The sequence below is a fragment of the Schistocerca americana genome, chromosome 11 (assembly GCF_021461395.2).
Source record: "Schistocerca americana isolate TAMUIC-IGC-003095 chromosome 11, iqSchAmer2.1, whole genome shotgun sequence".
NCBI lineage: Eukaryota > Metazoa > Arthropoda > Insecta > Orthoptera > Acrididae > Schistocerca > Schistocerca americana.
The window spans coordinates 45,202,781-45,219,754 of record NC_060129.1 but is presented as its reverse complement, the minus strand read 5'-3'; the positions used below and the strand labels follow the sequence as shown (position 1 = coordinate 45,219,754).

Genomic DNA, 16,974 nt, shown 5'->3' with positions numbered 1-16,974 from the left:
GTATTAATTGTACGAAATTATACATTCCTGAGACATATTAAATCTCATCTTTATCTACGATAATAAGTACGGGCCGAAGCAACGAATTAAAATTTGTGTCGAGACTGGGTTTTGAACCGGGGTCTCCCGTTCACTAGGCAGACACGCTAATCCTGCGTCACCATGGCACTGTGCCTAACACGGCTGCACTCGTTACTCTATCGAGTCTCCCTTCCTGATACCACTTCCAATCCACATCTTAACAGATCTTTATATTCCCCTTCTGCAGTAAGGGTAATCCGTGCAGAATCCTAGGGTGGCAGTGGCGCAATGGTTAGTGCGTCTCCCTAGTGAGTAGGAGACCTGGGTTTGAGTCCTGGCCTTGGTAAAAATTTTAACGCATCATCTCAGCCAGTATTCATAATATCCTTTGCTTTCATTCACTGTTACCTCCTGTCATAGTTTAAAGGAACTGTGCATTTACAAAGAATATTCTTAGCCCAGAAAAGGCGTATCAGAACAATCTGAATTTCAACTACATCATACCGACCTGTGTACTTCCCAGCAGCAGTAGTAGTATAGACCATTCAAAAGGAACTGTAGCATGCACTAGACAGGCAAATGATTAACTCTCAAATGACATTTCCTTAACCACCATATTGTAAGTGGGCACTATTTTACAGGTAGCACTTTCAGTGGAAATCTAGCAGAGTGATGGACTATCATGTTTAAAGACGGTTATTCCTCTTTTGGCCAAAAACTGGTGGTGCAAATGAACATTAATGTAGCCCAGGAAACAATGACAAATAATAGACACGCACCGACAAAGATCTCGTTTACTCTCACCAGATTGTTGCTAACTGCTAAAAAAAACTATTAACATAGGAAACTTTGGTCTACAATCTAGAGGGTTCTATATTTGTTTCAATAACAGTAGCACTTGTTTCTCATGCAAAATTTAATTCCGGAACTTATTTGCTTATGTATTACACATGTAACTAAGAATATTACACATTATAGAATCACAAATGTTTAGTGCTTTAACAAAAATGTCATCAAACCCCTGATAACGTTCATTTCAAGGGTCCTTATGATTCTTCTAATTTTGTATGGGGACGTGTAACAAATTTTAATTTTAGTGCATTTCCACTGTGATGCTTCTGTAGTGCTCAATTTTTCTGTGTTTCCTGAACTAATTGCTTGCATTTACTGAACTAGTTTAAAAATAACAACAACTGAAAATATCCGTATATTGTAGTGGTCCCATACTCTTTCATAGAAACAGTGTTCATAGCTTTCTCCGTCCTCTTCCTCCTCAATTCCCGCGTGTGTGTGTGTGAACTATTTCTTGGTCAGTTTACTGAGAAACTGACCGGTAACGATGTAACTCATTACAACATTTTGCGTGGTACAGCATGCTACCGGCATTTATTCACACTGAGATTACCACCACTCCACAGGGCCCAACCCAGTGCTCTCAAATCACGCAATGGGTCACACTGCAACTTATTCAGCAAGGTCTTCTAACCCCATAAAATGTAAATAAAGATATAAATGAAACACACAGAGAGAGAGAGAGAGAGAGAGAGAGAGAGAGAGAGAGAGAGAGAGAGAGAGAGAGAGACGGGGGTGTAGAATGGTTAAAGAACAGAAAATAACGAAAACACAAAAATAATTTTGATACCTTTGTCAAAGAAGAATCTGGGGCTGTAACCACTCAACCAGACCAGTACTAGAGATGGGATGTGGGTTTACCAGAACGGTCCTGAAATCAAACGTCAAAGGTTCTCAGCCAAATACTGGTTATTCCATTCGCCCCGCAAAAGCTCTGAGCGTCAAAGCTGAAACTGACAAAAAAAAAGACAGAAGTTGTCTCATAATAAACAAGTACAGAAAATTCACAGCAGCAGCAGATGGGCGCCAAAGCGATGTGAGAATGGCAACAGCTCCGGCCGGCAATGCACGCTACGCGGCATTTACTGTGTGCGGCTGCACTCGGTCTGTGTACCTGTGAATGGAGATTTGCACAGACACAACCAATCTCAGATCACTATTAAAATTTTTGATTTCGTGACCGGTTTGTGCACAAACATACTACTAGTCGTAAAATACTCTTACATCCGTTCGTGATCTCTGAAAGATCAGTCGTCACTGCAGTTTCGACAGCTAATAAACACCGACCTCTCTGGTTTCGGAAGCTATAATCTACTGACTGGCACACAAAAATATACAAAATGTCACAACACGAAACAGAGAGAGAAAAATCACAACTCTAGTGCAGGAATAAGCAAAGAATATACAGGAGCACTACAGAATCCAATGTTCAGTAACATATTGTTGCAAGATCGTCGGATAAGAAGGGTAATATTCCACAAGTGATGACAACAGTATTATTAGAGCAGAAGACAAAGAAATATAATAGGTGTGGTAACAGCTCCTCAGTATCGCTTTACTTTGTCAATTGGCATTCACATTCTAAAGGATCACCAGATGTAATTACAACCGAGACATGGCATAGTCAACAGAAATTCATAGGTCAGAAGTTGAATTCAGCAAATACGGAGCGCCATTGTCATTGCTGTTCCCTTAACACCCCCATCTCTCTCTCTCTCTCTCTCTCTCTCTCTCTCTCTCTCTCTCTCTCTCTCTCACACACACACACACACACCACAGGTAAAACTGCAGTCATTACAATAATCCACTCAAAAAGTCACATCCCAGCTACCAAAGTGCTATCAACTAGAAGGGCTTCATACACATGTGCAAAGAAAGACATAAACAAGTAGCCACAGTTTCTTGCCTTTGTCAAATGGGCGCGAGATTACACTCGATTGTCTTCCAGCAGAGGTATACGACAAAATTGCTTCCCAGTAGCCCGGCAAACTTGTTCTATATTTCTTGGTGGCCAGTGGTTTTAAATGTCATTGCTACTTACTACTCTTGAAACAAAGGGGACCTGAATAAACAGTGTGGCCAAAAGCCTGCAGGAATCCCTGTCATTAATTTTGAAGTCACACACTAAATGCTTTAGGACAACCTGACACTGCTATTGAAACATTTAAGTTTCGAGGAAGAGTTCTCGTACACTGACATAATAAAATGTTTCCACTGCTGGAAAAGCACAACGAGTAGTAGTTTCCATATTTCAAGGTGGGCCAACCTGATACTGCTCAGTACCGATTCTTCCCTCCAAAAAAAACACAGCTCGGTTACTGAAGGAATTAGCTGTATAAAAGCTAGACAGTCTCAGTAGATAAAGACAGCTTTCTCGGCAAAGCTGAACTTGCCAATCTCGGGTAGCAGATGACACTGCATTCAGTATGTCCACACATTTGCAAACAAAAGCAAATGCAGTGTCTGGAGTTAAAAAACGTGTAAATGTTAGACATAAATGAGCTGGAATTGGTTTAAATTTACTAATGCGTTCAACGAAACGTAAGGTCGGTAGTGACCGGAAAAAGAGTGAATATCGTTCTGTCACGTACTGTCTTCCGATTTTGATCGAAACTGTTACTTGCTGAGAATGACAAATTATTACAGTTCTGTTTAGCTCCCACATTTCCTTCTCCGGGGCAAAAAAGTTAATTTCTAGGTGACAGTCATCCGATGCACTCTGTACTTGCACGACCGGTGATAAACTAATTTCTCCCACTATAAATTAGAATAGGAGAGGTCCAGGAGATGGTCGGGGGGAATTATTTTAAAATGACGATTGGGGTGGCAGAAGAGCTACCTAAATGTCATGAACAGTATTCAAAATACAACTGAGAAGCAAATAAAAGTCTTGTTTATTTTTCTGAAGTGGGGGGTGACAAAGAACAGGTCTAAATTCCTGTATGTTATATAGGTACAGAAGAATGCTGGAGATTAGATGGGTAGATCACATAACTAATGAGGAGGTACTGAATAGATTTGGGGAGAAGAGGAGTTTGTGGTACAACTTGACTAGAAGAAGGGACCAGTTGATAGGACATGTTCTGAAGCATCAAGGGATCACCAATTTAGCACGGGAGGGCAGCGTGGAGGGTAAAAATCGTAGAGGGAGACCAAGAGATGAATACACTAAGCAGATTTAGAAGGATGTAGGTTGCAGTAGGTACTGGGAGGTGAAGAAGCTTGCACAGGATAGAGTAGCATGGAGAGCTGCATCAAACCAGTCTCAGGACTGAAGACCACAACAACAAAAACAACAACATAGAGCTCAACAATGTGCAGAATAGTTGCAACCAAAGTACATACAAAAATGCAGTTACAAGTAGACACAGGGCACTGCAAAACAATTTAAATGGGTGTAATACAATGAAGACTGAAAATTACATTCTCCAGGTGAACAGTGCTCATTACGAGTACACCTGAGCACACTTTTGCTACAGAGAAGTGTTAAGCGGAACTGAATAAGTGAGTTTTATTTTAATGTCAAATAATTACCAGTGATAACCTACTGGCTAGTGGTGTATTAGGTGGGAGGATGCCAGAGGAGATGCGTCCGATTCGTACACGTATCGATGATAAGTTTTGAAGCAAATCCACTGTGAACAAATGACTTGAGTGAGAGAAATTTCTTTCATAAAGAAAAAGGGGGAAAAAAATTACACCTTTGTTTGCAACCTCACGGAAGGAAGAGCAAACTATTACTTATTTCTACTGTCGGAAAACGGAAACTGTAGGTAGAAAAATAAACAGTATGGGAAAGATACATTGCTACTTATCGTAAAGAAGGCACATTCAGTTGCAGACAGGCACAATTAAAAGGCACTTCATAAAAGTTTCTGGCCACAGCCTCCATCAGCATAAGAGAAACACACACCATTCGTACACACAAGCAAGCTCAGCCCGAGCTACTGGAGTTGGCAGTCACATGTGCACGAGGTGTCCTCGCTCGTGTGTACGAATAGTGCGCGTTTCTCTTACGCTGACTGAGGCTGTGGCCGAAAGTTTTATGTAAGTGCCTGTCTGCAACTTCATTTGTCTCATATTGGTAAGTAGCAATCGATCTTTCCTACATTGTTGTTTACTTTTACTACTGATTTGTTCCTATATAACAAACTTAAAGGTGTGACTATTATTAAAGTCTGTGTAAAGAACAGGGCATTACAGAGAATGTCTTAACACTGTCAGAAGAAAGGCTGCCTTACTCCAGCTGAAATATTCAAAAGTAAAAACACGCATCGTCTGAAAGGGCATAAAATTATAATCGCCTTATTGAATTGCTTCGAATCTTTAATTAAAAAGACTGAAACGAGCGACTCCCCTACAACACACTTGCAAGCTGTTTTCTGTCAACCACTAGACAGCACACCCGCACCCGCACGCACACCCACACCCACACGCACACCCACACCCACACCCACACCCACACCCGAACGCACACCCACACCCACACGCACACCCACACGCACACCCACACGCACACCCACACACAGAGAGAGAGAGAGAGAGAGAGAGAGAGAGAGAGAGAGAGAGAGAGAGAGAGAGAGCGTGAGCGAGAGCGTGAGCAAGGGAAGGTCTTTTGTTCACCATTTGCAGTGCTCAAAAGGAAAAAGTGACTTAAACAGATAAAAATACACATAGTAACAAATAAGTCAATATCCATGTCATTCATCAAAACATCTGCACGTGATGGTACTACTCCTTTTGGTGTCGGGTGGGGACACTCACTTTCGTTATTTATCATTAGCGCACTGTCTGAGGAACTTACGTCCGTCGAGCAGTCCGATAGTACATTTCTCACTCGGGAAGGAGTAACGACTGGGCAAAATATTCGGAAGAGCGAGTCGACAATTAGAGGACGATCGACTTCCGAGATCTCTAACTATTGCTCGGCACGAGCGATTAACGGAGGGTCACGAGCATGTCGAGAATGAGGGCCACTGTCGCTACCCCACACTGGCACTGAAGGTGACGACCACTTCTGGAGGGTGACACGCATTTGACTGTCACTGAGATTGCAGACGATGTCAGGATAAGTTATGGTAGCACTTTTGCCACTATCACAGGCGAGTTAAGAGTTAACGTGTGACCAAAACGCAAATCATTTACAGATGGAAAGTTTCTTTTTTTTTTTTTAAATTCACATTACAGAGTGCGATTAAATGTATGTGCATCATTACACATCCCCCCCCCCCCCCCCCCAAAAAAAAGTAAATAAAAATAACAAAACATTTCAAAAGAAAACTGCTCTTTAACTTCTGAAAGCACGCAAAACACAATAGTCATAATAAAGTGTGCATTTTACAGCTCTACTTGCTGACCATACTTTGATAGTTTTATGTTTGTATTACCAAGAACAGCCATCAATCGTCTGACTGTTTCATTAACTGGTTTGTGGGTATAGGCAGAACGTGCTTTCATAAGGCACTCCACAGGATGAAATGAAGCTACATACATACGGGCAGTGGGAATCACAAGGTGCAATAGCCTTCCACACATCTGTGTTTCTAATAAAAGGGCGAGTTTCTTATTACTTTTGTAATGAAACAATATTCCAGATGTACATACTCGAGGATCTGTAATACGAGGACAGTGAGGCCTCAATCATCAAACTGACACTAAACCAGGTCACCGAAGGCTAACATTATCACAACATTACACAGTGTTCACCAATTCACGTATTGTGTACGTTTTGTAGAGAAGTGCATTTTACATTTAATACACAGCAGATGGTAAAAAAAGAGAGAACAAAACTTGTGAAAACACTTACCAAAAACAGACACTTTATCAGAATATAACAAGTATAACCTCTAAACCTGTGTTCCCTGCAACTGACGGTATTCAACTAGCTACCTATTGTACTAATTATAATAGAATTTAAATAATAAGAAGTGTGTCACAGAGTTTTTAACGTACTCTTGGCACCAAAGACAACAATTCCACTCTTACACACAACATTATACAACAATTGACTGAGTCAACTGACTGACTTCAGATGTCCGGTTTGAATCCGACAGTGAGTAAATACAACTATCACTCGCAGCACCAGAGCGGGACGAACAGATTGGTGGAAAAATTTGTAGAAAAAAATGAATTTCCTAAAGTGTCCAGACATCAAAAAATACAGCAATCACTAATTAAGTACCCCTTCTACATTTTATCATCACATTTTGCAGTTCTTACTTCAATATGAAAACAAATAACGTTTAGATAAATCGCAAAAATTACAACACATATTTACAGAAACCACCACCTCGACATCAACACTGACACACAGACAGACAATACCGAGAGAAACGGGCGCCATCCCAGCATTCATCTGCACGTCCGTGGCAGGTCCGCCCACAGCCCACCCACTTACCGACTGCGGGATCTGCACGGGAGCCACGCCGATGCTGGCAGCTAAGGACACGGGCACCGCCATGCCCGCCACCGATACGGGCACCGCCGACGACCTCAGAGCGCCGGCCGCCACAGCCGCCACCGCCGCCATCTGCGCGGCACCCGCGACCTGCATCTGAGCGCCCATAGTGTCCACGGCCTGCACCTGCGGCGGCAGTGGGGGCGGGTACTCTCCGGCTCGTGCCCAAAGTTCGGTGCACCGAAATCAGACCACCTCGGGCATGCCTCGGGTGGGGTGGGAGGCACCGGAATCCGGTCCTGCACCAGATACTTGCACACCCCTCATTTCGACTCTTTTGTTGGGCCTTTTCTCATTACTACTCCATTTTTGTGCATGGGATGGGTGCATTTTGTTTTTGACAAGAAAACGGGACACTGTCACAGCATTCACTTATTTTGGTTTTCACATGGGGTATTTTCACACTAATTTTCCACTCAGTTGTGTTTGCAGTTTGTTTGTTATTTGAAGCCTAAATGGCCTCACCCTCAGGCACACTTAACAAAACACCAGAGGGTGCAGTCGTACCAAGCTTCGAAACAGGTTGCGAGTAATGTAAACTGCAAAACTTGGCTAAGTGGAAAAATAATTTGAAAATAACCTGTCTGTTCCAAAAGGGATCGAGGGAGCCACGAGCACAAACGTATCGTCTTCAGGCGCAGTCAATCTGACCGTACACAGAGGTTGCATAAAATATTATGAACACCAACTGCTACAATGGGGGGCAGAAATTAACTGCAACTCTTCCTAAACCCACCTCTGCACAGTGGTGTGTACGATTTCATACCATTCCTAATAAATTTCGTTCCCTCGCTCACGAAACACCTGTCTGGGGCACAGCATTGTGACTGGTGCAAACAATGGCTGGGCCACTGAATGAAAACGCTCACTTTTTTTGGATTATAATCTAGTACCCTTACTTTAGTTGAGAACCAATGACCCACTAAACATCATGAGGGGACTTAAAAACTGGTCCCCTTTTATTTTCTCTGTATGTCCACGATTTGAGGTCAGTGCCCGGGAATCAATTCCCTAAACTGACATGACTTAACTGTCAAACAAAAAATCACCTTTGAAGGAAGAATTCTTACACTGTTGAGCACAACTCATTTCTAATTATTATCGCAGTCCCAGCAGCTGAGGGCTCCGCGTTAGATGTCTTAATTATAAAGGTATTGGTTCGAACTCCACAAACAGTAACGTTTATTATACTCTTATGTAAGTTCCATATTTCTTAACATAATTCACAAACAAAGGCGTATTTTTTTTTTAAATAAAAATAACAGCTTTTTATTTATAATTAAACTGCTTGAAAAAGCATGTAATTCACAAGAAATGACAATTTGCTACAACACAGTGAAACATGAAATAGAAAATAAAATAGTTAGATTGAACAATATTATTGGTGCAAATACTTCTTTCCATTTAACAATAAGGCATTTTGCATATCTGTAATTTGTTTTCATACAACCTGTAATAAAAATGTGTTAGGCGTCTTCTGAGCTCACTACGTGCTCAGCTACTGATGACTACATTAAGAAGATAGGAATGTGTTAAAATTTAACAGTGTTCAGAAATCCGTTAATTTTCAAAGGTGAGGATTTTCTTTTCTGTCCAGGCACTGACATTCAACTGCTACACGTAGGGAGAAAGTCTTAAGAGGTCACCCCGTAAGGTTCCCCCGACAAACCTGGACCCCCAATTGAGCTTCATAATCACTTCTCAAGTATTAGTTTGAAAGGTTCAGAAAGAAACCACTACACATATGGGCCACAAAAAAATTAAATATTATACCTGACAAAGAGAGATCTCCAGCAGTGGTATCAATCTAAACAGCAATGTAGGTTAAGGTCCAAGGAACCTCACTCTGCAACCAATCACACTGGTGGGGCCCTGTTTGCAAGTAATCGCCGAAAATTTTTTTTTGGAATTTTGTGTGATGGTATACAGCTTTAAAAATAATAACAAATTACAGACTGGCTGCATAGCATAACTATTAAGGAACTGACCTCACAAGCAAAAGGTCGTAGGTTCAAATCTCGCCAGATACAACGAATTTTTTTATTTTTAAATCTTTATCAAAATGACTCTGATCATTATTTTATTCAATTAACTGGTTTACACGCAACTTCTTTTATTTGTATTCCTTTGTCGCACGATTTTAATCAACATTTTAATTTCTTCAATTGCTCATATTTTTTTTTTCTTCTTCTTATTCTTTTTCCACTTGGAATCCTTGTGCATGTTAACGTAATTTTTTCTCTTTATCCATCATAATGTTTAAACATTTGAAACTTCCAATCTAACAGTTAAAATAAAGATGAAGTAATCTATTTATACTGGTAGTGCAACAGTGTCAAGAATGTATTCTTTGTTACAAGGTCAACATCTTTTTGGATGACAATTGTCATACAAATATTTAAAACATAAATTCTTACTGCACTATAGACAAAATAACACAGATGATGATTTAAATGAAAGCAGATTATAAGTAAAGTGAAATTCAAACAAAATGAGAAATAGAAGTAATGAATGCAATGACACGGACAAATATGTCAGATGACAAAATGGAAGCAATTAAATTGAAGTTAATAGATAATAATAACCACGATAAAGGATTCTAAGCATAAGAAGACTGACAGGAAGAAAAATGACAGCAAATGAAGTACTCCGTACACAAATAAAATCAAGCGATGGAAGATCCAGTGTAACATTACGAGTCAAGACAGCTGTAACGGAACTTGAATAGCGTAAAGTTATCGTTAAAAACGCACGCCGCGCGATGTGTTATGATTTGGTCGGTCATAATAGTAGTAACATGCTTTTGAATACAATTAAAATATAACGGCGATACCTGTTTAGAGTTATTGGAAATAATATGTAATAAATTAATGAGTAAGGTAGCCGATCCTATATGAAGAGGTAAAATTGGGCATATTAAGGTGTTTTGCTTTATATCGACTAAGCCGATGATACGGCATCTTTTTTTTCCGTTTACTCTTAGAAGAAAAAAAAAAAAGAAAACAAGTAACGAAGTGCTAATTGTGCGTTGTGAAAAATATAGGGGCGAATTTTAAATAGCTACAGTGTATAATTAGATTAACAAATGGACATTCAGTTACGCGAAATAGCCGACAGTGAAGTGTGGTCATTAAATTGAGTACACCTACAGGGCGGTCAATTCCAGGATAAGTCTATTCGCGTCTCACGAGGCACGCGGTATTGAGACCGGTTTTTTTTTATTATATCACGGAGAGCGGGCTTCAATTTATAAAAAGGAGAAAAGTTGTATCATTATCATTGCCTGTTGGTGTTAAGCAACCAAAACTGTTCATCAAAGGGTTTCGGTGAATGAGTGGTGAATGCGAAATGAAACTGTGAACGAAGTTATGTTAAATAAAGCAGAAGAGACAAGACAGTTTGGTCGTATCTGTTATTATTCCATAAACCGTAACATTTATTCTCATTGTACGAAGCCTTTATAGACGATCGTTATGACAATTTGCTTTGAAGGGATCTTGTTACGAGTTAAGTTTTGGGGACCTGGTCAACGGGATAGTTCGTAGATCTTAACTACTGCAGCTATTCAGGAATCAGGTGCTACCGTGACCGTTGTGTGTTGTCAATGGCTTAAGGTCATCATATCTCATGCTCTAATATCGACACGCCTTTGCTCTTGGTATAACGGTGTCTCACGGTAACCACGACAACGCCGACGGCGAAGGAAGATACGGTAGACCAGGACGGAATGTAGCAATTTTATGAAAAGGAAAATTGCTACTCACCATGTAGCAGAGATGCTGACGTCGAAAATAGACAACAGTCACACAAATGCAACTCACACACACATGGCTGGTGCCTCTGGCAGTTGAAGCCACAGTTCAGCTACCAGAGGCTGCAGTCATATATATGTGTGTGTGTGTGTGTGTGTGTGTGTGTGTGTGTGTTTTTTTGTCCATTTTTCACAAAGGCCTCATGGCCGAAAGCATACATCGTGACAGTCTTGTCGTTGTGCTTATCTGCGACTAATCATCTCTGTCATAACAATAAATAATATGATGTGACAACTGAATAAAAAAAAATTACATTTAAACCAATTAATTGATAAAAATAATGATCAAAATCAATTCAATCAAGATTTAAAAATAAAAAATTTCAACGTATCTGACGAAGTTTGAACTGACAACCTTTTGCATGTGAGGTCAGTAACTTAACCATTACACAATACAACCAGTCTGTAAGTTGTTACCATTTTTAAAGCTGTATAGCAAACCACAAAATTCATCGATTACTCACAAATGAGGGCCCACCGGGTTGAACGGTGCGATTCCTTGGCTCTTAGTCTACATCACCTTATAGATTGTTTCAAAACGTCAATCCCACTGCAGGGAACCTCTCCTTGTAAGAATAAGAATAAAAACATTGCCAATTTATTTTGGCAGTTTACAGTGAAATCATAAAGAAGCTTTATTATTATAACCTAAATTACAAGTGTAAAAAGGGCCAGTCTATCTATTTACTACCTCTCAAAAAATGACAGGTTCCAACTCGAGCAGGACACAGATTTTTCTCAGCAATAATTGGACCCACGCGTGTACTTTACTCGAAAATAGAAAATTTTTGATATTTGCAGATCAAACTGTGCAAGCTGTTTATTGCCGTTCGGTCACGTCTCAAAGCAGTGCACTGTCTCTCTCGCGCACAAACACGACGAAATGAATGTAGAAAGATCTTCGCAAGTCAACTGCTCAGGAACACTTACAGTAAACTTACAGACCAGTCTCTGTCATATTTGTGTCCCGAGTACTCGTATAAGAGAAAAAAATTTCACTGTCTCTTTTGAGGAGGATCGAATTCCTCTGCCTGTAAGCAGCTGAAATTGTGAAGACCTTCTTTAAGAACAAACCACAAAAACAAAACAAAATTAACAACTGAGGAAACTGCACTGTGCCTGAAGACAATATGTTTGGATAAAAGTGAGCACTTACAAGTGTGCTTCTTACAACAAGTACGTGCACGTATCTGGTAAGCAGACTCGAACTGACTCTCGGCTCCACACAACAATTTCCATTTAACAATCTTTCTAAATTATGCTTAAGTTAGATAACATGTGTGTCACAATTTGCACTCCAAAATGACACCAGGAAGAAACACACACTCACACCATTACAGATGAATGCTGAGATTTGCCTGCGCTGCTGCCGCGCTAGTGCGAGCCGTACGCCACACCGTTTGCCATTTCTCTTCTGAGCTCTCTCGTAATTTGCACAGCTTGCCAAGTATCTCCCTACTCTGTACTTCAGTACATCTCACTACTAATCTTTGCCACTTCTCAACTGTTAAAGGCCCTTGTTTTTGATTTCCTGCACAATTACTCACACATCTTTTTTTTGTTGTAACAGCAGCTGCCCTAAGACTGATTCACATCTGTTTTGTTCGTAATAACAACAAGTCACACAATTAATAGCAGCTGCTACAATGCTACCCAAAACCTCTTCTAGGACACACGGTCCGTCGGAATCTTCGCTTTACGGTCAGACTCATTTTTGTGCATAACACGTGTCACAAATAATGTTTGTTACACTATCGATGTCACCCAAACATATTAACAGGTACCCATTGCAACACTTATTATACGATTTAACATTATGGTGAGTTAATGCACATCTCTTAAGTTAACCAAATGGCTACGCCGAATGTAATATGAGATGTAAATTTGCAACAAAACTTCATTTTACTTCCCAATATTGTGGACAGAGCACATTTCCCCTGTTGGAGCACACCTCTAGCATTAGTTGTAATAACAAAATATCCACCACAGAGAGAAAATAATATAGTAGGACTTCAAATAGTAACTTACACATTTTCACTGCAGGCCAAGTAACTTTTATTGAAGGCTGCACTGCACTCCAAAGTCACACACATACAAGACATTATTTTTCAATACAGTCATTAAGTAAATACAAAGAAAGGCCAGAACATTCTACAATCATTCAATTCCTCGGTGACAGAAACCCACTTCTCAGTCACCGAGCCATTCGATAACTGTGAATGTCCCCACTGTCGGAAAACCTGCGATTGCTACGAATCAGTTCCTTGAACGACCGGTAACTGTCGCCTGAGGTCGATGTCGGCAGTTCTCCTTTGCGACCGGCACCACCCCTGTCTGCGGAGCCTCGATCGAACTGTCGGCACCACTTCACTACGGCTGGATGCAACATCGGATATGATCCGTACACTGAGAGAATTTCGCAGTGAACCTGTGTGCGATTTAGATGTTTCACATACAAGAATCTTAAGTGTCCTACATACTACAATTTTGGAGTACGTTTCCAGCTGCCTCGCCATTTGACTCATACGCTTTGATGCACTCATTATCTGTAACTGCAGCAGAACTGTGACCGCAGGAGGCCCAGAATATACACTCTCTTCTCAAACTGCACCAGTCTTGTCGTGCAGTTGTCTTAGCATGGGGCAACATATGTAACTAACTTACTGAAGGCCCTATATACAACTGGAAGCGGATTTAAAAAAAACCACAGATCTGCAGCAGCCAAACTTCTCAGAAATCAGTGAGTGAGAAGAGGAGGTTGTGAATACATATCAAATGTAACTACCAGACCTAGAAACACCAAGCCTGTTGCGACGTGTCCACATTAATCCCTCATTTCTAGCAGTAGATCACCTTTATGAATAGAACAGTTGCACATATGTCACAGGCTTTTGTGATCAGAGTCAATTTCCTTAAAATTTGTGTGGCTTGTAGATCATGTTATGTTGGGAAATGTACCAATGTTTCAGCCACCTGACAAATCCAGTACCACAATTTTGAAACAAATTGCTATCGCCGCATTATACTGTGAGAAAAGAAGGCACTCAATCCGTCGTATGTGTCACACCTGATCCACCGTGTTACGCAGACAGCTACTGAACGGCGGTCTAGAACAGCCAGCTGACTGGCTACCCTGTCAAATGACGAAGTGGCAAAGACTCTCCCTAGTCAGTACCCCTCCTCTGGCAAGCTGATATGAATTACTTCAATTACTACCGAAGCATACACGCACTCACCTGCAGAGTGGGGCCTGCCCCGGGCACGGTGCTCGTCATGCTCACCGCGGGCACCACCTGCCGCTTGCTCGCCATGCGCAGCTGCGCATTCTGGTCCAGCAGGAACTCGTTCGTCGCCGTCAGGTCCTGCACCTGCAGAGTTCACAGACCGAATGCTGTGTGTATAGTGAGGTCACAAAAAGAGAAACATCTTGACAACTGATAAGGATCACTGAAGAGTAGATTCAATATGAAACAGTAGGTAAGACACTGAGCCATTTAAAGTAGTGTCGGAGAATTGAAGACTCCTACACTTACTCCTACTGCCTGTACAATTACACTTTTTGTCTGTCTCATTTCATTGCATTCTGTAATTCATTATATTATTAAGTAATACGCATATTTAAATATGCTGCAATGTATTTATATTTAATTTTTACTTTCATAAAAACTGACTGCGAATGTTGGTAGCATACAGGCACATATTTTTTTTCTTTTAGATGGAAGGTTACTTCAGTGAACAGTGTGACAATTACAGTTCTTAGAATGTAATTTATCACAACATGGCCCCATGGAAAATTTGTTTTTATCAATGTACGCCAATGAACACCATGTTTTCATGTGCAATCTCAGTGGTCTCCTTCAGTGTTCACATTCGTTGGGGAACAACGCAAATTATCTAGATGCACCATAAGTTACGACTCGCTTATATTGGATGAAACCGAGTAGAGAATAGTTACAAGATACAGAGTTCCAACAATTCTTCAATACAGTGATTGGCATAAACATATGTCACTTGTGGAAAGGAGGTGAATATTACTACTAAGTTAAATTCAAACACAGTTACAGCTGAAATTAGCTTGTAAGTAATATGCAACTGCAGTGAAGAATGCTGACCAAACTGCAGGTATTTTTTTATTAAAAACAAAGGAGAAGTGATATATCAATGATGAATCCACAAACATTTTCTGAAAAAAATAAATAATTTTTCAGGTATCTATTACAAACTATTTACTGTTTAACACTAAAGCAACAGCATAAACAATAAATTAAGAAAAACTGTCTTACCTGACCTTTAAATTGCCATATTCCCTGATTACTTATTAAGAAATACTTTTCCTGCAAGTAGCTGCATTACAATAATAAGTAAAATTTTAGAAGGATCTGTCCACACTCACCTCAACAGGTGAGTGTTGTTAAACCCAGTCACAAGTGGTAATGGAAAATCATAATAGTAGAACAGCTTATTTGTATAGCCAATGACATAATATTTACTTTCCACATTTATTTACCATAATAGGTGCCAAATTATCCGAGGAAAACTTTTCATTTTCAGGGCAAATACACACAACCATATAACAAATGACTTAAAACTGAGTGTTGCCGCTGTCACATACCCCCTTCCAGCACATGCGTACATTTCATACTAACATGTGTTGGCGTCACGTTCCAAGCTAATCTAGACCTCGTGCCGGGCTACAGATAAATCTTTCAGAGCAAACACGATTCTGCCTTTTCGACCAAAGCTGCAAAAGTGCTATATATACATAAAACAATAAACATATGAATTAATAGAGGGAAACATTCCACGTGGGAAAAATATATCTAAAAACAAAGACGACGTGACTTACCAAACGAAAGCGCTGGCACGTCGATAGACACACAAACCAACACAAACATACACACAAAATTCAAGCTTTCGCAACAAACTGTTGCCTCATCAGGAAAGAGGGAAGGAGAGGGAAAGACGAAAGGATGTGGGATTAAAACCCAGCGCTTTCGTTTGGTAAGTCACATCATCTTTGTTTTTAGATATAAAACAATAAACATGAACATGTAGATAAAGCACAATTTGAAGGAAAGGCTATCCACAAAAAGCAATTAATTTTGTATGTTATCGGTGTAAAGCCATGTCTGGTTAACAACTGTTCCTCACCTTCTGCGTACCGACCTCCAATAATTTACCTCCAACTAGACGATGACATGCATTGCTGATATCTGCTTTATGCTGAAAATAGTGCAGGACAGTGATGCTCGTACTCACTGATTAACCGAATAACTCCCTATTGACATTCCAAAAATTAACATTTTCCCACCATTTTCAATAATTTTATCACTCCCATTAAATTTTGTGTGTGTGTGTGTGTGTGTGTGTGTGTGTGTGTGTGTGTGTGCGTGCATGTGTTTTTCTTTCTATTGTTGACAAAGTCCTTAACGACCGAAAGCTTTATTTGTGACAGTCTTTCTGTTGTGCCTATCTGCTACTCAGCATCTCCACTATATGTTGAGTAGCAACTATCCTTTTCATAATATTGTTTCTCACGATTTATACTTTACGAAACCACGTTCGTGGAGAAAAACTGACGTAACTGACACAAGATGACCCTGGCTTTAGAGTAGTGTTTATAGACATTATACCATTAATTTTCTCGAGCCACGGTTCCTCTAATCTGTAGATCTGAACCAGTAAAAGTCGGAACAACTTGTGGTGCTACGACTTTGCCTCCTGCCATTACCAGGCTACATTCAGCTCGGTGACTGAAGGAAGTAATTGTTTTGACTGAGTTTGAGGCTGTTGTGACTTCAGATGAATATTCAGTTGTTTGTTAGCACTCCCA

The 16,974-nt window shown here is 40.3% G+C and overlaps 1 protein-coding gene across 1 annotated transcript in view; it reads right to left on the bottom strand.

Annotated features, from left to right (window-relative positions):
* LOC124553222 (zinc finger CCCH domain-containing protein 10-like) overlaps window positions 1–16,974 on the bottom strand; it is a 125,946-nt gene that overhangs the window by 19,399 nt on the left and 89,573 nt on the right. The window contains exons 7-9 of the mRNA XM_047127113.1: window positions 14,378–14,509; window positions 7,271–7,456; window positions 1,664–1,744 (exon numbers count right to left, since the gene is read on the bottom strand). Coding sequence (XP_046983069.1) covers window positions 1,712–1,744; window positions 7,271–7,456; window positions 14,378–14,509 — 351 coding nt within the window. The 3' untranslated portion in view covers window positions 1,664–1,711. The remainder of the gene's footprint in view (window positions 1–1,663; window positions 1,745–7,270; window positions 7,457–14,377; window positions 14,510–16,974) is intronic.